This window comes from Miniopterus schreibersii (genome assembly GCF_964146895.1).
Source record: "Miniopterus schreibersii genome assembly, chromosome: 14".
NCBI lineage: Eukaryota > Metazoa > Chordata > Mammalia > Chiroptera > Miniopteridae > Miniopterus > Miniopterus schreibersii.
In genome coordinates, this window is record NC_138114.1 from 31,232,856 (window position 1) to 31,258,708 (window position 25,853).

Here is a 25,853-nt window from a genome sequence, read left to right on the forward strand (position 1 = left end):
CTACCAAACTAGTGGACAAAAGCAAGCACGTGACTCAGGTGGCCGTTATCGATTCTGCAGGACAGTGAGAGCGCTCTGTCCCTCCTGGGATTTGCAGACTAGATATGTCAACTCACGAATCAGTGGGGTCAGGTATGAAAAGGAATCGGCAAGTGAGTTTCTTGGGACACACATAGTATGCAAACTTGTAATAATTTTTAAAATATAACTATTTTGACTTAGGAAAAAATATCTTACCGTTAGCATGCACCAATAATTCATTCTCATTACTCAAGTTCCTTTCACTTTCAATATGCAATATGCAGGGAGTCCCCCCGAAATGTATACACACTTAACAGCTGATAGCTCAATTTTGAAAGTGAAAAGTATTTTTACTGAACACTACCTTTATAATTATTCAAAGTGTGTGTATACATTTTTGGGGATACCCTATACAATAGTCAAAGTTAGTAAAAGGCTGTAACAGTTAAACACAAACTTATACAAAAATTGTGCTCTATTTGCCTTCAGAGGCCACCGCATTTTCTCTCATGGAGACACAAGTCTGAAGCTCCATGAAGGAAATCTTACAGTTTTCCATTTCTGGTCTCTGGACACTTGTTAATGAGGACAGGAAGCCACTGTTAACATCTCCCTTCCTTTCCCACATCAAGAACATCTTGTTTCTTTTTAAACAGTTCTTTTGCATGACCATTTATTATCAAAGTACTAATACTGTATTTCTCATTTCAGATTTCCTTTCCCTTTCTAAACCAGAAAAGCAGTATTACTGGGGAGTTACTGGGGATAAAAAGTCAGTGACTTGATGGAGAATCAGAGAATTCAAAGTTGTTGGTAAGCAGTGGTCTGCAGTTTGAATTTAACTTACCTGTGATTCTCTCTGTATACAGTTGACCCTTGAACAACACAGGTTTGAACTGTGTGGTCTACTTATATGTGGATTAAAAAAAAAAAAGGTTGGTCCTTCATATCCTTGGATGCAGAGGGTTGACTGTAAGTCAAAGTTATATGAAGATTTTCCATGGTGTACGAGGTGGCACCCCAACCTCTGAGTCATTCAAGGTTCAGCTGTATTTTTTTAAATGCACTCAATCTGTAGAGGTGACTGAATTTCAGAGTACGTTATAAGGAATCTCAAGGGAAAGGAAACATGATTATGAAAGGCCCTGTCCTACCAAAACTCACTGAATAAATTCTGAAACTGAGCCCCTTATCTGGCTTTAATGACTTCATTTAGGACTTCTGGCCCTGGCCGGTTTGGCTCAGTGGTTACAGTGTTGGACCTCGGACTGAAGGGTCCCGGGTTTGATTCCAGCCAAGGGCACGTACCTTGGTTGCAGGCTCAATGCCGGGCCCTGGTCAGGGCGTGTGTGGGAGGCAACCAATCGATGTGTCTCTCTCACATCGATGTCCCTCTCTCTCTCTCTCTCTCTTCCCCTCTCCCATCCACTCTCTCTGAAAAGCAATGGAAAAAATATCCTCTGGTGAGGATTTTAAAACAGGATTTCTGTGAATGTGAACACATTAGAAATAGCCATGTATTTTTAAGTATCAGTTTTTATTAAAAAGTGCATTTTGATTAATTTATGATCTAGGTAAGCTGTTAAGATATCAGTATACTCTCTGGAATAACAACTTTACAAAGATTTAAAACAAACAAAATTTTAAAAGCCTTTTTATTTCCTTCACCATTATTGTTTTACAATACAAATATCACCTTGTGACTACACACCAAAAAAACCCTACAGAGATATTCTGCTGCACATAAAATACAGAATGGATATATATACTTCTTCATTCTTAAAAAACTACTTTGTTCTCCACGTTGGCAAGTATAGAGTAGAATACTTCCCCAAACATACTGGTGTTAGGAGTAAAACTTAGAGTTACATGCAGTTTCTGCACAAATATAAAGAAATAGATCTTTTTTTGTTGTTCACCAACAAAATTGTCATGAGAGTATGGATAACTAATTTATAGCTTTCAAGTTTTAGTTAAGTGATCATTTTCAAAACTCGCTTTTAAAAAAAGAAGTATTCATGGCTGTTTTCACTGTAGAGTTAAAATTGAACCACCAAATAGGTAAAATAATGTAAGTGGGACATGTCGTTGCCACCTGCTCACAATATGGGAGCAGGCTCTGACTTTCTATCACCCCCCCATTCTGTAATTTAGAGCAATTGAAAAAAACCATAAGCAGTCTTCTGATTTAATTTAGCTATAAATGTAAAATTTAGTAGTGTATACATACATTTATATTTTCATGGAATACTTTATTTTAAATAAAAACATTTTTAAGATTTCCTACTGACCATACAATCAAGACAAGAAAAAGGCACTAGAAACATAGACAAATTTCTCTCCCAAGAAGCATTTTTAAATTTTAACTCTCTTCTCTTTGACATGTAAAAATCTTTAAATTTGGTTTTCATAACATCATTTGAAAAATAAAGTTAGGAAATACTTAGAAAATCACTTTATAACAGAATCTTTTTTTTTTTTTTTTGCACTTTTTGACACACTGTCTCTGCTGATTTTACAAAACCCAAAGTTACTCAACCCTTCTGTGTCTGTCATTTTTATTTCAATGTTGGTTCAACAGGTAGAAAGATTTCAGAATCGAACCCCATTCAGATACTTAGAAACCTTCAAAGAGACATTTGCTAGAAAATGGCTTTCAGCCCAATCTTTGGGGCAAGAGATATGAAAAGTATGTTTTCCCAAGAAAAATAATACACTTTATTTCCAGGTGTGACTGGAAAGACCAGAACTTAGGATATAAAAGCTTACATTTATGCTGTTGCATCATATACAAAGGAACATGGTGGCTGTGGGTTGTGTAAATCCCAAACTTATGAACGGGACATGTGTACAGTGCATGATAGGTTGAATTTCCTTTATTGTTGTCCAACGCAGGTCCTTTGGAGAGAAAAAAAGATCACAGTGCTGACCAGGTAACTCAATAGGTTAAGTCAAGGTAACCGTTGAAAGATAGTAGGATTAGGGAGGTGTTTATTTTATGGCATCTTCTCTCATGGAGTTCTTAGCACTTCGGACAGGTCTTCGTTCCCCCACTCTGCACAGCTGTTATGTGTCATTCACCAACCGGCTGTATTTAACTGGCCTACTGAGGTGGACGACTGGCCAGGGGAAGGGCCAATGGTAAGATCGAGGTACAATTCCTTGGACATTCTTTTCAAAGTACTGAAATGGCCTGTACCACCACACCCTGGCCAAGAGGTTCATCTGGGAAGCTTCTTTGAGCACCTAAGACAACGAGGAAAGGAAAAACCAAGTCAGGAAGAAGAATTAACTTGTTCCAGCCCCAAAAGGAATAGACATCTTTTCCTCATAATCTTTCACTTTAAGATCAAACCTTTTTTATATTAAAATTCACAAAGGGCCCTGGCCCAGCCCCACATGCACCCTCACAGCCATTTCACAGCCGCACCACCGTGCTACACTCGGCACTCATCGCAAACTGGGAAACACCCACGGACAAGAGCAAGTAGCTCTGACTCAGGAGTGCAAGGAAAACCTGCGGCTCACTCAGCCTCCTGTCTACGAATAAAGACCTCAACTCGGTTTTAGTTACTCTTCTACAAGGAAAATGGACAGATGTAATTAATTGTTAAGTATTAAGCTGGTGAGTGGCCAAGGGCAGGAGGAAGGCAGGAATGCAAGTCAAGCAACAGGTGGGCACAGCTAAGCAAGTATTTTCAGGGGCAGTGAGAAGGCGATACCTGTTCTAAGAGGATGCAATCTCCTATCTTATTTATTAACACATTCCTTGTTCATTTTTGATTTTCAAGTGGATCAGCATTGCAAAACACAACATAACCGTGGTTGACTATCCCTTAAGAAAAGAGAAACCTAAGACATCTGGGTTCTTTGTGCTTTCCCTCCTGCCATGCCAGTAACCCCAACCCAGGAGCAACAGAAGCCAAAATCAAATGGGGGGAAACTCACTTGCTGATTGGCCATAGTGTGGTACCACCAGAAGAGTCTCGTAGTGATGTAATATGCCACCACCACGTCCACAGTGTAGTGGTCATGCGCTAAAAGAATACAGAAGATTCCAACCACGCTGAGAAGCCAGCAAATCCAGTGATACCACCAGAGTCGTCGAGGGGAATCTGAAGAGAGGAGAAATTGCCAATAATCCCACTATTTAAGTACCGATTAGGGCACCCAACCACACCTCTACTACTATTGTGAATGCAGTTACCTTGGGTCCTTCCTTCTGAAAACAAATCTCTTGAGCTAGCAAATCTAAGGGCTTGAGCTTATCTGTAACCAATGCTAGAATAGAAGCATCTTATTTTATAAAGTTTTTTTTTACTAGCAATAGTAACTCATATTTGGCTGTTACTTGATTCGCACAGTCATAAGTACAGTTTAAAAGGACAAATAAGGACAGGTTAATGTATCATGGTCTATTTTTTTAAAAACTGTCTGCAGACATTTAATTTACCTGCAAATAATTTGGGGTTAATTCTCCATACAAAAATCAATCTTTTTGTCTATAGATCCACATACGTGGACTAAACAGTTATAATCGATACCGACTGTCTGATTTGCTTTCCAAGCTGTGTAATCATACAATACTCTGAGTCTTTGAGATTTCCACCTTCTCAAATACAAATCAGAGAGAATCCAAATGCCTGGAAATTCCAGTCTAAGTGCATTCCCAACGGTAGGGCAGTGTCAGATAAGCACTCGTCTGCTCCTCCGCTAGGAAATCACCTGGTGGAAGCGTCAACATCGCCATTAGTACAGGCCTTTCAGCCTTGTATTCTCAATAGGTGGGCTTCTGAGGGTCTGAAATAGTAGGGAAGAATACTGTGTGAATGTGGTCTATCCTCCCTCCCCACCCCAGGGGAGAAATTTCAGGATTCTGTTGGATTCTCAAGGGTCCAAGAATCAGTCATTCATTCAACCAGCATTTACTGAGCATGTACAATGTGCTCGGGATACGAATTGTTCTAGGTGCTGAGATCAATGTACAAAACAGGCATAGAGCCTGCCGTTGTGGGGAGATTCCTTCCTAGTGGGGAAGAGAGGCAAAAAAAAAAAATTATGACAAGTAAGGAAATCAGACACTATGTTAGGGGTGTTAAATGCTATGAAAAAATAATAAAAGTTGAACAGGATAAGCAGGATGAGAAGGGTGAAGGGTGGTTTGCAATTTTAGTTCATTATTTTTTAATGTTTTTATGGATTCTTAGAGAGAGAGGAAGGGGGTGAGAGAGAAACATTGGTGTGAGAGGGAAACATCGATCAGCTGCCTCCTGCATGCTCCCCACTGGGGACTGAGCCTGAAACTGGGGCATGTGCCCTGACCAGGAATCAAACTGGCAACCTTCTGGTGCACAGGATGACACCCAACCAACTGAGCCCCGCCGGCCAGGGGAGGTTTACAATTTTAAGTGCAGTGTCAGGGTAGAAGTCTTAGTGTATGTATAGGGTTCCATATTCCATTTCCAGAAAAATTTGTATTCAATACTTTAACAATATAGCAACACATATTCACTCGTCATGCAACTCTATTGGAAGTGTCCATGTATGCCATCTATTTTAGTTTTTGCCACCTCTCCCTCACCCATGAAATAGCTATCCGTATCTCATTTTAAAAATGTGGAAACCAAGACTTAGAAAGGTTAAATGTTTTTCCCAAGGCCACAGAGCTAGTAAGTGACAGCACCAGAATTCAAAAATCAGAGTTTGTGACCCAATATCGCACACTGCTTTATTATCTTCTAGAAAGATAATGCTTAATCCCATTAAAGGATTTCAGGTACCAACCAGAAAGAGGGAAAATCTGTCCCCCAGGCTTGCTGACATCAGGCCTATTCCATTCCCATTTTCTAAGCCCAGTTATATCCTAGTACAAGAACCATGTCCTCACAATTCTGAATAGACACTGTTAGAATTCACGCTGTTTGGTCAGTGCCCTGAAGCCTGTCTTCTCTTCTGCTGCTGCTGTGCCCCCATCTTAGTGTTGTTGTTTTTTAAGGCCAAAACTGGACATTCACCCTTCAGTCTACCACCTGTCTCCTGAACCCCCATAATCAATCCTGCTAACTGTGGACCCTTCTTTGTTAATCTCGCCTTGATCCCTCCACTTCTTTCCACCCCCAATGCCACCATGGTAGTTTGAGACACCACCATCTCTGTTCTTGAGTACAGCAGCAGCAGTCTCCTAACTTTTCTCCTGGTCTCCAATATTGTCCCTCTCCCATTCATCCTGCAAGAGTGGTTTGTCCCTCTAAAAAAGATAAGATGACATTGCCCCACTGGAACAACCGTTCAATAGGCACCCCATCTGTCAGATGGATGTTCATCTTCTGGTGGCTTAACGCATGCTCCATGATCTGGTTCCTACTTACCAGTTCATTCTCACTTCTCATCATTACCTGCACTCTAAATTCCAACCAAATTAAACTTCCAAGGTGCCACATGCTCCCAAGACACCTCCAGACTGCAATGTATGTCCCTCCTCTATGGTAACAGCAACCTGGTTTAGTTGTCACTCTTTCATGGAAACTGCCTGTATAAAGCTCACTGAGACTGTTTTTAACAGTAAAATATTGAACACACTGAATTTTCAACGAGTAGATAAATGAACAAATATAATCTATGATTCATTTAGCAGGGGTGGGAAACATCTGGCCCGAGGGCCATAAAAGGCCTGTGAAATCAAGGCAGCCACAGGCGGGACTTGAAATTCAATAAATCTGGGAGCTTTTTTCATAGCTAATTTTTAAGTTGATAATTTTGTATGGCCCGCAAATGATGTTACAAATATCCAAATGGCCCTTGGCAGAAAAAAGGCTCCCCACCCCTGATTTATAGTATTGTAATACAAACAACAGTTAAAATGAACCAGAGTCTCATTTCAAAAACATAACTGAGAGAAAAGTGGCAGAAGACTATATATAGTATGATACCATTTATGAAAATTGTGAAAACTATAAAATAATACTACACAAGGACAAAACATGTATGGAAATGATATAGGAAAAGGGGAAGGGGGAAGGGATAAAAGGTTTTAATCATATATTAACATTTTATTTGCTTTTGTGTTTCATAATAAAATATTCTAAGTGCATTTTTTAAAGAAACTTCCCCATACAGTGTCTGCCTCATTTAGTGTTCCTGAGCCCATGGCCTCTGTGAGGGTCACCGAGCCACCACTGTACCCTCAGGGTACAGCACAGGGCCAGGTGCTTGAAAATATGGCTCCTGAGTGAACCCATGACCTTCCCTCATCCACTCAGGCCCAATACTACATTTACTAAATTTCTGTGTCTTTGAGATTTCCTCTGATTCCTTCTAGCAGTTGTCAAACACCCCAGTACTACGGCTGGCACTTGGGGAAACAAGAGACTGCAGCGTAGAAGAGCAGCTGCTGCTACTGCACACTTCCCGGGGGCGGGCTGTGTGCGGGCACGGGGGCGGGCTGAGGCACTGTCCCCCGAGGCCTCCGGTCCCCTTCCCAGACTTCCCATGGCCCTAGGAGGCAGCAGGCAAGAGAGTGCTCACGGGAGCCTGTCTGAGACTTACACTCTTTGATAAATAAGTAGGTGAGGGTGAGCATGACCGTGTGGCCGCTGTACAGATAGTCCCCGCACATGTTGTGAGAGCCAGTGATGGACAGGCCACCGCCAGCAATGAGCTTCATTATCCTCCGCAGCTGGGCTTCCCAGTCTCCAAAAAGCTGATGGGAAAAGAAAACAGGACTCATTAGCCCATGTGAAGGTGAGCCATACTTAGTATTTCTAGTCAGAACTTAGCTTTGTGCTGCTGTGATTTATAAGAAGAACTATATATTTGGTCTTTGCCCCCATTCCTGGCACAGGGCGTCTAAGCCCTCTGGAACTTCCTAAGTGATAAGATAAAGGTGACTATTGTTATTCATAACAAGCCATTTTTCAACCACACCTGAGCTCACCTTAATGTGTTGACTTTTGGAAAGCCCCCAAGGATGATATGGTTGCCAGAACCAACCAGGTGGTGCGAGGGCTGGAGCCTTCAGTCCACTTCCCACCTCTGGCTTAATCACCAATGGCCAATGGCTTAATCAATCATGCCTACCTAATAAAGCCTCCTCAAAAATCCAAAAGGATGGCGTTTGGAGAGCTCTCGGGCTGGTGAACATATGGAACTTTCCTTAGATGTTAGCACTTCTTATAGCACATTTCAGCAGATGCTTACTTTTTTTTACTATTATTACACTTATAGAGAAAGACTGACTGATTTGCTCCTATTACTGTAGTATTGGAGGGGAATTTTTAAATCTCTAGGGAAATTTTAAATAAGTATTTTCACACGCTTGGCCTAGAGCACAACCGTTCTATTGCAAAAGCAGCTGAAGGTTCGGGCAAACATATAAACAGGTTTTGGTATGTGATTTTGGGGGATCAAATTAAAACAAGGAACTGAGTAGGATGTACCTTCAGTCTTCTGAAATTATATGGATTGAATTGCATGGTTTTCCTTTCAATACAAGTGAAAAAAGTTTAACAATAAATCTACCTGTCTCTGATACAAGTCTAGGCTGGTTACTAGAGTAATATATGCTTGAACAATTCACTCACTGCAATTTTCATTTGCTCTGTCAAGTGAAATGTGTGATTGTCTATATTTTATGGTTGTCAGAACTCTTTTAAATTTGGTTGGCCAATGAATTACCATGATCATGTTTCAACATTTAACTGATAATATTACAGCTTTGGAAAACATGTTCATATAAATATAAATTCATTATAATTTCCCTTTAAATTTTTTATGAAGCTTTCTAGTTAAGGATGGCAGTTTGAACACATCATACAGAGGATATGAATTTCCAAATTCAAAGGAATCACTGAATGCGCAGCTCAACAGAAGAAAACATCTACACAGCAAGACTCAGCATCATGGAATTTCAGAAACGGGGCAAAGAAGAAACCCCAAAACTTCCAAAGATTAAAAACAAGTTTCACATGAAGGATCAAGAATCAGAAATTTTCAGAAGCAACACTGGAAAACAGAAGGCTCTGGAAAAATGCCTCCAAATCCTGAGGGAAAATTATTTCCAACTTAGAATTCTATACCCAGCCACACTGTTAACTAAGCACCAACCAAGGATAAACTAAAGTCATTTTTATATATACAAGATTTCAGATATTTACCACCTGTGTACACTTTTTCAGGAAATTACAAAGGATATGCTCTACCAAAAAAAAGCAGTAAACACAGAAAAAGGAAGAAACAGGATTTACTAGGATGCCAATAAAAGGAGAGCTGAAAACTGTGCAGTCAGCTCAGAAAGTGAGCCTCTCAAATGGGTGAGTGAGAGCTCTGGAGAGTCATCTTGAAGGAGATGAGATTGATAGAGCACGCAATGCCTGATGTATCGACAGCAGAGTCACAATGTGGGGGTGAATAAGTACATAAAAATGAATAAAGTAAAAAGCATGGCGATTACTAATTCTACAGGAAATAAAATATTATGCAGAAAAGGAAAATTACAGGAAACTACACGAGTTGGCTGGGAACAGCATTTACAAAACTGTAATAATGTGTGCACTGAATATTGAGTTAAATCAAGGACAGAATGTTACACTGGGAAGACAGAACAAGAGCTGTGAATGTGTGACTGAATGGTGTGGGAGAGGGAGAAGGGAAGGATAAGGCACAGAACGGGTGCAAGCTGGTGGGGGAGGGCATGAGACTCTAAATCCTGGCCTTCCGCAGCAAGTCAATAATAGAGACAGCCTATATTAGAAATCATAAACAATACTGCCATGCCACTTAGAGACCTGAGGGTAACCCCCCCCCCCCCGCCACACACACACCCTATAAAAGTTAAAGATATGAATGAAGGTAAACACCACAAGATTCAGTTAATAGAGTTTAAAGAATAGAAAAGTGAGTTAGAGTAGGGTTAGGGGACTACTGTTTTTCATAACAAGCCCATTTCATTTTTAATTTGCATGCATGCATAAACATAATTTTTTTAAAGTTTTAGATGGAAAGTTGGATCTAGTTCTGTCATAAGAATGGATAATATATAGAAGGAGATTATAGCAAAAAGCTAAGGTAGCTCTTCATTTTACACTAAATTGTCCTTCCAAAACTCTGTGCTCTGAAAACTGTACGTCATATTCTCAGGCACCACCACCCAATAAGTTGCCCTTCCATTTTAGCAGGAAAATGTTTGTGGGCAAACTGTATGTGTAGAGGAGGAGAGAGAAACTATGAGGTAAACATGGCATTGAGGCAAAACAGCCAAAAATTAATGCTGCGTTTCTTACAAGTTCCCTTAAAACCCCTAAGCTTTCTTTAAACACATCTTTCCATGTTTGCCAAACCTCTGCAAGGGCAACCTCTCTTTAAGCTTAGCTGGAAACCGGGGGGGGGGGGGGATGATTACAGCTACATATAAAAATTTAATTATGTTTTAAAAAGCCAATAAATTACAAGACAAATTACAAAACAATTGGAGCAGAAACAAGTTAAGATCTTTGTTGTGTTCACAGCACATGTAAGTCAAGTAAATAAGACCAATCTCTGTCAAATAAACAGAAATAAAAATTAACATTAAGAGGAGCTCGTTTTTCCCCACACCAAAGTATCAGAGCTGACGGCAGGGCAGGTGCGTGCTGGTCTCAAGCAGGCTCCTTTGAGAGGAGGGAACAGGGTGAATGCTGCAGCGGGCGGCGCAGGGAGGGGAGGAGGGGACAGGCCGGGGAAACCAGGGCTCTTCTACCGACGAGCTGTGTGCCCCTAGGCGGCCGAGCCACTCCACGCCTCAATTTCCTCATCTACAACTCGGGGAGTAATATATTCATCATAATTGGCAGGATCTGCAAAAATAATCATCAATACTGATCAGCAATCGAAAGAGCGACCACCTCTGACTCAGTGAATTGCTTCCTGGAGTCTCCCTCAAAGAAATGATCCCAAATATGAAGAAAAGTTCTAAGTACAAATATCCCACTGCAACACAGTTTATAAAAGCAACAAGCTGGACACAACCGAAACGAGAGCTGCTGAATAACTGTGCCTGCTCTTCAGTATTAGCTGGGAATGTGCCACGTTCCCGGCTCCCCGTCTGTGCCGCCTGCAAAACCACACGGTACCGGTGCGCCGACAGCCCCGCACGAGCCCGCGTAGGGCAGGCGACCGGGACGGCCAACGGGATCCTGCCTCGAGAAGCCCGGGGGCCTTAGGGTCGGGGCACGCTATCGATAACCCCTCATTCCAACAACACGGACGGCCAGGCGTCTCAAAGTATTCATTCGTTCGTTCATCCGTCCATCCGTCCGTTCATTCATTCCATGTATCTACCTACTACCATCAGAGCAAATAATTTTTTTGTCTTATTCCTGAAGAACAATTTTCCTCCAAACAAACAAGTCACTATCATCCATGTCACACCAAGGCAGCGAGCTGCTCTTAACACCCAGACTACAGGTCAGACGCTGTGGGAATGAAGCGTCAAGGAGCAGGAGGACCAGTGGAAGCCCCGGCAGCCTTCGACTGAGCTGCACTGTGGCTTCCCCGCGGCCTCACTCCCCACGCGACAAAGGCCCAAGACAGCGAAACTGTGCCACTTCCTGAATTTCAACTGGCCTGTAGCCTCCCCAACCAATGAGGGATACTCAAGAATTAATATGAATAAAGAAAACGCCCTTTAGCATGACCTTGAAGCCCCCAAGGGCAAGACAGTGTGTTTGTAAGTTTGATGAATGCTTTAGATTTCTCAGCAGCAGTGAGGGGCTCAAAACTGCCCCTTATAATTTTTCATGCCTTCTGTTACTGGAATGGGAAGTAAAAAAGAGGGTGGTAGGCTTGTTTCACATAATAAAGCATTACCTTTTGTTTTTATAGAAATTGCAACTTTTTAACAGAGTTTTCCTATCAATTACCTCATGTTCTCACAGGCCGGTGTGGCTAATGCAGATGTTATGATGTCCATTTAACAGATGAGCAAATAAACACAGAGGTATTTCTGTTTCACACAGTGACTCAGTTGGGATCCATCTGAATGTCTTACCTCTCACCTAAACAAGCCTGCCTGGGGTCCCTGGGGAGAGCCTGCTATTGCTGCAAACACCTCCCCAACCACAAAGGCTGAACAATGTCTCTTAATCCATTTTATGTGTCATTTAAATGTACAGCAGTTGAGTAGCTAAAACAATATTTATTCATTATTCTCTAAAGATCTATTTTTCATAAGTGCTGTTCTCCGTTTAAATTAAACTTCCCCATCTCTATAAAAGTGACTGTCATGGAAATCTTTCACAAACAAATCACCCATTTCCTGCCTCCTTATACAAGGTGTCTTTAGTTTGATTTTAACTTTCTTTGCCTTATACTGTGCTGTTTGGACCGATGTTCCACAGGTTACCAAGGTTACTTTCACTGGAACAAGAATGAGCATAAACACAACCCCACACCCCAGTTCTGGGGGCTCTGGACAAACCACTTCACCTCCTCTAGCTCCAGTTCTCTCATCTGTGAGGTGGTGAGAGCAACGCTTCCTCATCCTCAGCCCCACAACCAAGGCGCGACAACGCTGTAACAGCGCCTGCTAAAGCATAAAGTTCTATACAAGCGTAAGGTGGCAATACAATCACCAGGGTAAGTCAATGTTGGGGGGGGGGGGTCCTTAAGTGAGAACTCAAGGCCTAGCAGACAACAAGTGAAATCTGGATGGTCCTCCTCAAACACACAGTCCTCACAGATGCTCATCTGCGATCGAGAGACTTTTCTGAACACTTCCTCCAGACCGTAATCACTTCACTTCTGAAAAGATTTAGTTTCACCCACAAATATTATGTCCACCTCAACTGATGTGAAGGAGAGAGATTTCAGTAGGCACACCCTCTCAGAACTCACACATATGACTTCTGAAAAGACTTTCCCCTCCACTCAGCTCTGAAGGACTTGGTTCTCTGGCGTCTCCATTATCAAACGCATCCATCAACTCCTATAACCCCTGTATTAGGCAGGCATTTTTTTGGTGGTGGGGTGTCACCTCTAAGTAATTATCAGCAATAAATCACTCACCCTAACCAGCCTCCCTTTCCCCAGTAAAAAACTTTAAAATTTTTCCATGGCCTCTAGTAAGGAGGCATATCAAAGGTTTCCTAAAATATTAAATAAAGGTCAGTATGGGTTTCCATTTACCCATATTCTTATCTGTCACATTAAAGAAATCCAGTATCTCAGCCAGGCAAGACTTGCCTTTAATAACATCGTATTTGCTTTAGGTGTTGAGAGATCCGTTAGCCTCCCTGGCCATGAAGAAACAATTTCCCCCCGAGTTTTGTGCTGAAAATTTCTAAAGCTAAAGAAGAACACAGTGAACTCTTCGGGTTAGCCCATCCGTTACCAATTCCATTCGATGCTGCATTTGCTTTTCTCTTTCTCCTGGACTGATAGTTCCTGCTTGAATTATTACTACAGTAGTTGCAAAATGGTAATTTTTCTATTTCTAATGTTTCTTTTATATCTAATTACTTGACTTTTTTCTCCCCCAATATTAATTTTTGAAATGCTTTCAATTAATTACTGTCATTATTTCATTGTAATGCTCAAATTGACTCAAACGTGGCCAGTGGGAGCCTCTCAAGCAGGACAGTACGGTTCTGAATGGAACCCACTGGCCTGTAGTGTCTGGGCAGCTCTGGAACCTTCCTCAGGACGAAGGACTCTGTTCTCTGACACGTGGGTGCTGCTTCATGTACAGTCACCTGAGGCTCTCTGCATTTCCTCAGTGAATGTTTTCCTTTTTTAAATTTATTTTTCAATCATAATTGTCATTCAATATATTAGTTTCAGGTGTACAGCACAGTGGTTAGACATTTACGTAACTTACGAAGCTCGGTGAACGCATCCTGCCTCTGGTGACCTTTTCATACTAGACAGCTGCTGCCATACAGAAAATACTGTCACCTTCCCAGTGTCCCCCAAACAGCCCTGTCTACCCTGGTCGGCCTAGTACTGCCTCACCTCTAATTCAGACAACCACGCAAAAGTAGCCTCAACTGTATCCTGCGTGTGAAGGACCAAGAACCGAGATGTGGCCAAACTTCTTGTCTCTGCCACTCAGTACCATTAGGACCTGTGGGGAAACAGGCAGCCACTCACTGCTGTGAGGATTAAATGAAAACAAAACATTTAGGATCATACCTGGCACAAAACAGGGACACATAATTTGGCACCACTCTGAAGTCCACCTCCCTCCCCTCCGTCCCAACAGCTTACTTTATCACTGCAGAGAGGCCTAAGAGACAGGCATGGTCATATAACACTCCCTGCTCAAACCTTCCCTGCCTTCCGATGGCCAGACTCCTTAGATCAAGCCCACGCTCCTAAGAAGGGTGACAAGCCCCCATAAAATCTGCCCACGATTTGCCTCTCTGGCTTCATCTCTGGCGACTCAACCCACAGGATCACAAGCCCAGGCACATCTGACTCTACCTGCTCCCCAGACTCTCTCACACCCTTCTTGTTTTCTCCACCTGGCAAGCTCTCCCTCCCTTCAACTCCACTTGGCCAACTCCTACTCATCCTTTTGAGTTGTGGCTCAGATGGCCCCTCCTCAGTGCAGCGAACACTCCCAGGGGAGTGTGTCACCCTCTTCTGTGCTTCCATGGCAACTGAGCTGCACACACCGATGGCAGAGGGGACTGAACTAGTCAGAGCGTAACCTGCTGGTCACATGTCTGTCATGGCGTCTGGGGGCCCATTTATGAGGGGAGGGGCTCTTGTCTTATATATTTGTGTGTCCTCAAAATGTACCCTGCACAGGATTGGTTCTCTAGAAATGTTTGTTCAGGAAATAAGCAAGTTGCGTGTTTATCAATAGTACCCACATCTACAAACTCCCTGCCACACAGTCTTTAAGTGTGACTCTCCCTGGTGAGTTGCCGTAAATAAGAAAAGCATTTAGAAAAGTTTGGGGTTTATAAAATCATGCCAAATGCATATATCAAATGTTACCTATAAGAAAACAGGAGTAACTCTACAGAAATCATAATCAGAAGAAAAATACACATAAGGAACTAATACATCTACTAAAACATTAATAATAGACAGGGCCATGAGTGGTCATAAAAATTTTCCTCTTTTTGTATTTTTTCAATGATTCTATAATGAATGTGCAGTTTCTTTAAAATAGAAAAAAAAGATTTTTATTTTATTTTATTTTTTTTAAGAGAAAGAAATAATTTGTGCCTGGAGAGAGAAATGGGAAAGTGAAGAAGAGAGTTGGAAGGGGAAAGGTTACTGGAAATTATATGCAAGAAATAGGAAAAAATGAAAATGAACAAAAGGAAAAGTACACTGACCTTAGGAAACTGGCGGGCAAGCAGAAAATTAGGTAAAATCAAGCACTAACGATTTAAATTCCACACAATGCAACAGGATGACATGAAGCTATTTTGGTAACAGGATGCAAACCATATTCTGAAATACTGATAAGGTTAGCAGGAGCCAGAGGATCAAAATCTGTGAGCATGGAGGGCAGCTTGGAACCCTCAAGTGGTTACCTGAGAATGTGAGAAAGAACTAAAGTACGTTAAAAATCCTAAATAGCAATGAGTCTTTGCCTTGTAAGACTGAACTCACGCCAGAAAAAGAGACCTTTCAGACTGATGACTGTCGCATCACGGCTTAGCAGTGAATTAGAGGACGTGCTTTGACCTTTCTCATTTGTGCAGTGCAGAGAGACTGGCAGGGACAGAAGAGAATGCACAGGTCTTTCTGTTATTACCTCTGTATTTTAGTGTTGCACTGAACAATTCAGTTAACCTCGGGTGCCACCCAGACATAGCCCTTGTCCAATGGTGGGCTACGTTCAAGTGCTTTACAGGATTTTTAAAAACAACAACAAAAAGCATGTCTTTCAAGTTCAAGAGAATCATTTCACTGAAAATACTGTCAGATTAATGCATTAGCCAGCTAAGTACCCTGCCTGTAACATAACTCCTTTCGAAGGTTTTCAAGTCTAAGCTCACCATGGAGACTATAAAACAGAACCCAACAGGCACCTCACTTTAATGCTTAGTCACTAGATTAACTCATAAGTAGGCTGTCGGTGTATCTGGTGCCTAAGATAGGTTGTTTTTTTCTCTCTTTTGGAGTTTGCTAAAAAAGTTAGAAAAAAACTTCTTATAGAAAGCATAGGCCACCAGAGAATACTCAAATGTTTCTGCCTTGTTTTTTCACTTTTTAACAGAATCCTAAACAATTGGAACAAGATGACAAGAGGTTGTTTTTGCGTTTGTACATGTGCTCCTTGGAGAAAAGCTGTGATGAGATTAGCATGGGCTAATCAAGGTAGCAAAAACTTACAAGGTAGTGTAAGCCTGGTGCACCCGTACGCTGGGATATAAGCAAGTGCTCCCCGGGCATTCTGATCTAGGAGCCGAGCACACCCGCTCCCCTTTCCCAGCGGCTGTCTTTGTTGCAAGAGCATTTTTCCTCTTCACATAATCATCTCACAGGGTTATTCTCCAAGCTATTACGTTTTGTGAAGTGACGAGCACACCACCACCGAATGAACGAACAATAGGGATGATTTTCACAATTACTACGGCACACTTGTTGGAACGCGTTTCCTAGCAGCCATGCATTTTGAGTACTGGCATTAAGGGAAGAATTAAGTATACTAATTATGGCATTTAATATGATGGCAGAACCAAGTTTAAATTCACATGACTGTGCTAAACAGAAAGTCCTATTCTAAAGCTCAACTCCCTTCCCCTGTATAGTTCAGTCATGATTGATAACTGTAAGGGTATCCACCACCAGACAGGCCTTGAATGCTGTCTCTATTCAAGGAGTAACGTCCGATTCTAGAAACACTGTACTCTTCTGTCCTGCCTCTGGTCTTTTCATCAAAACACACAGCTTTGGCACCATCTAGGTTATGATGAATCACAAATGTTTAATTTCTACCTCTGGTTTTCCCCTCAACCTCAGGCCTACATTGCTAACTGTCCTGGACATCACCACTTAGGTATCTCACAAGCACCTCAGACTCTATTTGTTTAATCTGAAGTCGTCAACCTCCTTTCCTCCTTCCCTTAGAAGTATCGAAGTGGTAAACCCATCGCCTTTGAAGTCCTTCCTTTCCATCCCCATTCCTTACACCAGATTTAGTACCAACTTGTACTGATTCAGCCACTTAAACATGGTTCGAATCTGTCTCCTCCTTTCCACCCTTCGGGCCAGTGGTTTAGCCTGAGGCCCTCATTACAGCATTTTACAAATGCTGGGCAAGTAAGTCTAGGGGTCGAAGCGCGATGTGACACCAAGTTCCCTTATTTCTGTATAGCAGCATTTACACCAACAGAACCCCTAGCACCGCCTTCTTTCACTCACAGCTCCTGCAGACAGATATAAAAAGTGTTTTTAGCCCTGTTTTGCCAATAAGGGAACTGGGTTCTGAGAAGTTAAATGCAACAGCCACACAACAAGTAAGTGACTGTGCAAGGTCACCCTAACTACTGGGTAGGTCTGTAGGTATTAGGGTAGTAAATCCCCTCTCTGTGCAGTGGTTCAGTGAGAGGCTGACCAAGGTCTGGTGGTGAAGACACTGAGAGATCAAACAGAACTCTGGATGGGATGACTTCTCCTAGGGTTCCTTTCAATTCTGAAACCCAGCCCTGGATATGCTTCTCAAGTAGACAGAGCAGGTGTGCGGCTCTCTCTCTGACACTGTGCAGTGCAGCCTCCTAGCCCTTGGCTGACCACTGAATTCCTTAAGCTTGACCTGCCACTCCACGGGCAGCCCCGAGCCTGTGAGGGCTTTGCTCACCCTTCTCTCTAGCTTCAGGAGTCACTGTTTCACCTGCAAAGTACTCTTGCCAAACAAGTTAAAATGGAATCAAATGAAGTCTCCAGAGCCAACTTTCTATTTAGAGGAAATATGCAGGAAAGGGGAATAAGTTCATTGACACTAGAAACAAATAATCAGACAAATCCAGAATGTGGAATATTCCACAAGACAACTGATCTGATCTACAAGTTACTGATGGGGAAAAATAAAAGAGAGAGAGAGGGCTGGTCCAGGATTAGAGACTTAAGAGACAGAACAACTATATGCAATGTAAAGGGATCCTAATTTATATAAACCAATGTAAACAGAAAAAGGCATTTTAAGACAACCAAGGTACTCCATGAAATGGCCACTGTGATACCAAAGAATTACTGTTAATCATGTTGAATGCACCAACAGCATTATAGTTAGTTATGCAACAAAATGTCTAAAAATTTTAGATGTATACAAAAGTATGTAGCAATAAAATGACATTGTCCGGGATTAAAAAAATACTTCAAAAGAAAAAACAGATGAAGCAAATGCAGCAAATCTTGATAATTACTGCATCTGGGTGTCGGGTATACAAAGGTCCCTTACACTAGTCTTTTACTTTGGGATACATTTCAAAATTTTCAGAATAAAAAACTGTTTTCTGACTTCTTTCTTCCAAGAGCCCTGTTCTGCAAATGAAGTAATTAGACTTAATGAGTTTTAACTGATAATGTTTGCTAAGGTGTGCTAATATTCCACCCTCTCTTGTATACTTTATTTGAAAATTTTCAATTTCTATTAGATAGTCACAGAATGATGTATCTATTTGGGATTTCTGGCTACACACTAAATGAGTGACATGTTTGGGTGTGGTTTTTGCATATAGTTCCTGCTAATACCTCTGCCTTTACCAAGAAAACCCACAGGCTATTTTTTAGTTACAGATCTTGTTTCGAGATGCTGATGATTGAAGCTGACTCTGTAAGTGCCAATGCCAACAGACCTGTGCTGGCCAGCAGCTGAGAGGAGCTGCAGAACTCCTAAGAAGAAACACAGTAAGAGCCCGAGTCGGGAGAAAGGCTACCCAGCATGGTGTTGGATCCATCTCCAATGTGTGCTTGGCCAGATCACACATCCCACTAAATTGGCATGACATGTTCCTTGGTGGAGAAACCTCCCAATGCATAGACAGGCTTTTTTAAAGAACTAAACTTAGGAAAATATACCCTTAATAGTCAGCCTACTACTGAGAACATACTGCTAACAAGCCAGCCTCCCAGCAAGAGTCTACAACACTGGATCCTCAGTGATAACAAGGTATTTCTACAGCTCAGTAGCTCTATGGCTAATGCTGGAGAGAGTCCATAGAGAATACAGAAGATGTGAGGCTGGCTTCTTTGCACAAGTGGAAGAAAAAGCAACGCGGGAGGAACAGAGAGGTAGGACTGACACAGTGGAACACTGGGAATATTCATTCATTCCTTGTGGCGGCTTCTCCAGAGTTAAGGAAAGAGTTTGCAGAAAAACAGAAAGAGCAAAGTAAGAAACTAGCTACCTCTCTGAGCACATACAGAAGTCTAAAAAGAAAGAGGGACCATAGTAAGCAAATAACCTAAAGGAATCCGAAATTTCAAATGCTAAAGACACCACTTTAAAAATCCAAAGTCCATTTTCAGCCCTCTTCCAGGGTTCTAGCAGAGAAAATATCTCTCTCCTGGAAGGAACAAAAGTACAAAGAGGTGACCTGAAAGGGTGCGGTTTCACCTGCACAAGTGCAATGCAAAGGAACGATTTCAAACACTCTAAAGTAGCCCATATTTTTCTCCCAACCAAGTCCAGAAAACTGGTCTCTTCTACTTCTTGCATCAGACCTATAACATGGGTAAACATTTTTAAAACCAAATCTTCTGCTTATTATTTCATAAAGTTCCAGTGGTCTCCCAAGCGGACATTATTCCAAGATAAAGGTTAGGGGGAAGGAATGTTATATGACTCTGATGGAACGGGGGAGACAGTAAGAGAGGAATGAAGTTTATTTTAAAGAAAGGCTTCTACGTGACCAGAGAAGATCAGCGTATTTGCAAAATCTGCCTCGAGAGTGGCGATCTCGCCTGGGTGGGTGGAGGGTGCAAGGAGGCAGAAGCAGTGTCCCCTGCTCTGCTGTTACAATTACCACCGAAGGGATTCATAGAAAGAAGGAACAAATATCATTTCAAACCGAACTTTCCATCTCGGAGAGGGAAGAGCAATCGAAAAGCTTTTGGATCTGTGTCAAGGGAGAGAACGATTATTTTAAAAATGTGGCAGGAAACCAAAGAGCTACACCCACACACAAAGCTTAACTGCTTCCAGCACTGACTCGACCACATATTTTCTCAGCTGGGAAGCACTGGCAGGGTTTGGAGATTTTGAGAAGGGTGGGGCCGCCTGGCCATGTTGCTCAGTATCATTCCCAGATGGGGGTGGAGGGACTTGATTGTATCCTAAAGAGATTTTGCCTTAGTCAAAGGAACCCGGGGCAAGAGGAGAAACAAACAAAAAGGGTAATTACAGTGAGGAATGGTTTACCTTCGGAGAGCAGTTGAAATGCATACCAGGTACTGGGAGTGTAGTTACATACATTGTAATACACCGATACAGGTACAGCGTGCCAACTATGCAGAAAAATCTTCTGCTAATAATAGACCTAGAAAAAGGGAAAAACAGTCACTCAGTCACGAAATTCCGCAGGTTCATGTTCTTTAAGTTTTCAGTGACCCAATAAAACAAACCCAAAGAACGACTTGAGAGCTTGCAATCAGAATGCTGAAACTGTAGTTAATAGCAGGTAGGGTTCTAATTCTCAGCAGCTCAGTGGTGTTCTTCCCCTTGGGGATACCTCTCTCCTTTACATTAGAAAAAAGCCTAAAAAAAAGGAGCCTGTTGCCCAGCTGCTCACACTTCGCAATGACGGTCACCTCACAGACTCCCCTTATCTCTTTTTATCCCCTTATCGCTTCTTCTCCCAAGCATTTGAGTAATAGGCTCGTTACTACTTTTTCTGAGAGAAAAACACATTTGTTAAATGTCATTAAAAAGAAGTATGAGTAAAAGTGTCCGTGTTTTATAGATAATTATTAAGACTTGCCAGAATAGTATGTTATGTCCATACAGAAAACTTTATTTTCACTTTTTAAAATATCCCTATTTATATATCCCGTGACCAGGAGGTCCCGGTCGGGGCACATGCCCAGATTTCGGGCTTGACCCAGGGTAAGGAGCGTGCAGGGGGCAGCCGATCAGTGGTTCTTTCTCATCATTGATGTTTCTCTCTCCCTCCCTCCCTCCTTCCCTCTGAAATCAATAAAGATATATTTAAAATAAACAAATAAATATCCCTACTTAAAAAGGAAAAACTACTCAGAACCTAATACTATGGAAATTAGACCTAGAATAGTAGAACTACACTGTTCTTCACATTTGGTACAAAGATCTAAAATTTTTTTTTTTTTTAAGTGAAAAAAAGGACTATATTAGAAAGTGATACTGAAATACTGGAACATTCTTCTGTTTTCTCTTTCAACTAACCCATAGCTAGAAATAAATGCAACTCATTCAGTGCTCACAACTGGTGTGCAAGCTCTTTGTGGAGGACACTGGCTTTCAGAAACAAACAGGTCCTGAAACACAGCAGTGGAACTAAGCAACAATCCCAATTACGGGGCCATTAGCAAGCAGGAGAGCACAGCTAACACAGACTCGGGGAGGTCACATCTCCGGAGCAGCATGGAGCCGGTGCAGTTCAGGTGCCCGACTCAGGCCTCTGAAGAGCAACGCCAGTACATGCAACATGGACAAGGCAGCGCTCAGCTTCCCTTCACGCAGATGCTAGCTCCACCTTCACCAAAGACCTACTGGTGGCCTGACCATCTCAGTTAGTTACCTTGGAAATTGGTCTTCCGAGCCAGCAAAAGGAGGAAAGGATGTCTCTTTCTTATGAACCAGAGAAATGCTACTGAGGTATTTCCCCAGGGTGTTAACAGTGGTTATAGTTTTACCAAGTTTCTCCTATACGCCAAGTTCTGTGCCATTTAATTCTTAACACAACCTGCAGTGCACGACGGTGATCCTTATTTTACAGGTGGGGAAACTGTGGTTCAGACAGTTTAAGCTAAAATATAAATATATTACACAAGATAAAAGGATTCAGGAAATTGCTTCAAATGGTGTAAGAAATCCCAGTTTTATTTGGAGACTACACTGCTGTGTACCTAGAGGTGAGCAAACATTCTATGACATTAAAGCTACATTTCAAAATCTACTTAAGTCAGATTTTTCACTCAGTTAGTATTTAACATTTCATATTCACCCAGAACTCTAAAAAGTAAGCATTGTGATAATTTAATAACTGTATTAGTTATTAAAGTTCTGAAAAATCCTTCTACACATCCAACATTAAGTGTACCCCTTTTCCCATTACTGTCTGCACCGTCTGCGCCGTCAGATTTGCTTTCTACCCCCACTCCCTAGTTTACTCAGTCATGCTGAACTGTCATCCACGCCTCAACGTTCTCTCTCACCTGAACTTCCACAGCCACCTTCCGTTCCACCTGTTGTCCCTAATTCCACTCAGGTCTCCCTAAAATCTACTCCACACAGAGCAGCCAGAATTATCTTTTTGGAAATAGTTAAACAGCGTGTGCCCTTTAAAACTCTCCAGTGGTTGCCAAATGTATCTCGAACAAAATCCAAACCCTTCACCAAGCTCATGAGGCCCCAGATGACCTGGCCGCCTCCGCTCAACCTCGAGCTCCGCTGCTGTCCCACCATTCTCTAGAACCCAGCTTCAGGCGGATGCCTTTGGTACTCTGAACACCCCAAAGTCCCTCCTGCCTCAGGCAGGACCTCTGTGACAGCCATTCCCTTGGCGTGGACTCCTGGAACAATGCCTGTCATCTTTCCACCTACTCTAAAGAAGTTCCAGGTACTCGCTCTGACCTTTCTGTTTTAGTTTCTTCAGAGTCCCATTCTTCCCTCCATCCCCTACATTCTGCTAAGTCAACTCCAGAGTTTCTTTCATCTGCTTCCCTCCCTTTAATTCCTTACTACTAGCCCTTGGAGACCCTAGATCATGACAACGACCCACCACTGTCTACTGAAGTTCAAACTCCCAGGACTCCCCTCCACATGACCCCAAGCTACCTTATGTCTTATCTTGCAGGCCTGAATCCCACTGCCCTGGGCAAAATAAGCCACTCATTGTGCCCTAAAACTCCAGTTTCTTGCTTTGCCAGCAAATATCTTTCCCTGGCCTTTCCCATTATATCATCTGTTATAATCCTATCCTATAATCCAGTTCAAATACTACCTCTGCATGGAGCCTTCCAGGTGTCGCCAACTGGATGGAGCCACGTCCCCCTCCAAATCACTTCAAAACTTGGTTTCTATTTTAAGGTATTTTTAGTTGAAAGACTAGCATCACCATTACCAACAGAAGGTCTTGTCTCTTCTATTATGGGCAGCTCTTAAACAGAGTTGTGCCTTTTAGTCCCAGTAAGACTTTCAATGGTACCTGTGATACAGGCAATACCATACAGTTCTGTGCTATAGAGCTTCGCTTCTTACTCCCTCTGATAGTCCTTACCTGCTTCTTACCATAAACGTTTGCCCTTTAAACTCCTCCATGTATCTCCCAGAATTAACCTGACCTATCCTTCACTCTGCACCCTTTTTGCACTTATATTTTAATTTACAACACTTGCTGAGATTGCTACATTCACTCATCAAACTTAGGCTGTTCACCCCTGGAGACTGGGACCATGAGTTCTGCATCTTTCTCCCTTTCCTCACCCGTCTCCACATTGCCCTGAAAGCTTTCTACCCATCGCAAGGGTCTCAACTGCCCCAGATGGTCGGTCATGAAAACCCAGGCTTCATTCAGTATTTCAGGAAAGAAAATTCCAAGGAAAGGTTTGTAAAACAAATCAAAGGGGAAGAATAAATGCTGAAGAACAAACAGAAAAGTAAAAATATATGCTCTCCTAGGAGTCCTATAACTCATTTAGTGTTTCCTGCACACTCACTGGGCGATCGCATGCTGTGACTCAGGAGAATGACACAGACCCGTGCTCCCAGTGCAGAAATGTGTCTATACACGCACAGTGCCTTTTTTCCTTTTAAAAATCCAACTCCAAGAGATTTCACATCTTTGGTGTTAAGTATTTTAACCACATTTCTGTTTAGCACATATTATCCCATTTTACAGAAGGGAAAATTAAGGTGTAAAGAGCTTGAGTACTACCATAGGACCGCAGAGTCAGTCAATGAGAGAGCTATACAAAACCCAGGTCTCCTGACTTTCATTAGCTACTCTCTTCACTAAATTCAAGTTTAAAAAAGTCAGTGGCTTAGACTTTTCTTCTAAGCCCCATATAAAAAATATGCAATAAATTGCAATAGTTAAGTTTGAGAAATGATCCACATTGGTTTAGGGGACTTGCAAAGAGCAGCTCACATTATAAAATTGTCTCTGCCCAACATACCTTTTAAAAAGTATTATTTCCTGACTTAAATATAGATTATAATAAGGTAAACAAGAAATGTTACTTTATAAGATCTGAAAGACAACATCAATATGATCTACTTGAGACAGTTATGAAGAATTAAAATCAAGTATCATCCACAAACTGCTACATACATATGTATAAAACAAAGGGAGTTATATTTCTCGCTGGTATTTTAGGCTATTAACAAAAGTAATATATGTATATATGTGTATATATACACACACGTGTATAAACGTGTGTGTATACACGATACAAATATGTAATGCAAATATGTATGATATAATGCAAATATGTATGTTTACCCACATCTTTCCTCATTCCTTCCCTTCATCAAAACTTACCCACCCAAATCACAGTTTTAGGGGCTTGTGCAGTGACAGCTAGTGAAACTGAACAATTAATATTTGCTCTTGGGCTAATGGATTACCCTTAAAAGTAACACTCTCTCATTTTTAACAGCAGGTTTCCAAAAACATAATAACCATATACATCACCAGCAGTGACTAACACTCATTGAATTCTAGGCACAGTAACTAGGAGCTCTCAAAAAATGTTAGCTGCTGCTATCAGTACTTTTTTTTATCTTTATTGTTGAAAGTATTACAGATATCCCCCTTTGCTTCCGCCATTGACCCCCTCCACCCTGCATCTGCTCCCTCCCTACTGTTATTTATTTACATAACAAAAACCCGTGTGCTGGGCATTATTCTGGGCACTGGAAATAGAGCAGTGAACAGAATGGACCCAAAGCCTGCCTCGGGTGCTTATGTTCAGTGGGGGAGGCAGACAATGAACAAGGTAAATAAATACAATGCAGGGAGGGGCAAAAGTAGGTTAACCGTTGAGAGTACATGCAACACAGAGTTTACTATTATTTATTAATGACTGTTATTTCCATATGAACAACTGTAAGCCTACTTTTTCCCCACCCTGTACAGAGCAAGTTAGATACGTGCTAAAGGGTAAAATTAAGCAAGAGTGCCATTTGGGCTAAGTTGGTCAGAGAAGGTGTCCCTGTGTCTGAGGGGGTTACCATGAGGATATCTGGGAGACTCCAAATTAGAGGCTAGCAAGTGCGGGTGTTTGCTGACCAGCAAGGGGGCCAGGGAGTGGAGGACACGGCGCCGGGTCTGACAGGGCCTCTTTGGTCACCATGAGAACTTGGGCCTTAAAGCTATTATGAGGTGAGAGAAGAGCGACATACACCAACTGCCTCTTACAGCGACACTCTGCCTGCCAGGTCGGCAGGTGACTTACAGGGAGCAAGAACAGAGACTGAGCAACCAGCAAGAAGCTCCTGCAACAACCCCAGGAAGAGATGACGGTGGGTAGACCTAGGGCAGCAGCAGCGGTGGTGAGAAGTGGTGGGACTGACAGACAGGCCAGATGTGTACTTTTAAATGGTATCACATTTGCCTTCTATTTTATAGCATGCCCGGTGATTACCAATTAGCTACTGTGAGAGTAAGAAGTGGACAGAGCCCGGGACTGAGTCT

General features: G+C 42.0%; 1 protein-coding gene across 14 annotated transcripts in view; it reads right to left on the reverse strand.

Moving 5' to 3' along the window:
• Nucleotides 1-1,659: 1,659 nt before the first annotated feature.
• The window catches only part of SGMS1 (sphingomyelin synthase 1), a 225,450-nt gene continuing 201,256 nt past the window's right edge, over nt 1,660-25,853 (reverse strand). For all 14 annotated transcript variants that reach the window (XM_081157505.1, XM_081157514.1, XM_081157515.1 and 11 more), the window contains 4 exons: nt 20,381-20,498; nt 7,567-7,720; nt 3,970-4,136; nt 1,660-3,267 (listed from right to left, as the gene is read on the reverse strand). In XM_081157505.1, the coding sequence (XP_081013631.1) occupies nt 3,088-3,267; nt 3,970-4,136; nt 7,567-7,720; nt 20,381-20,498 (619 nt within the window). In that variant the 3' untranslated portion in view covers nt 1,660-3,087. The remainder of the gene's footprint in view (nt 3,268-3,969; nt 4,137-7,566; nt 7,721-20,380; nt 20,499-25,853) is intronic.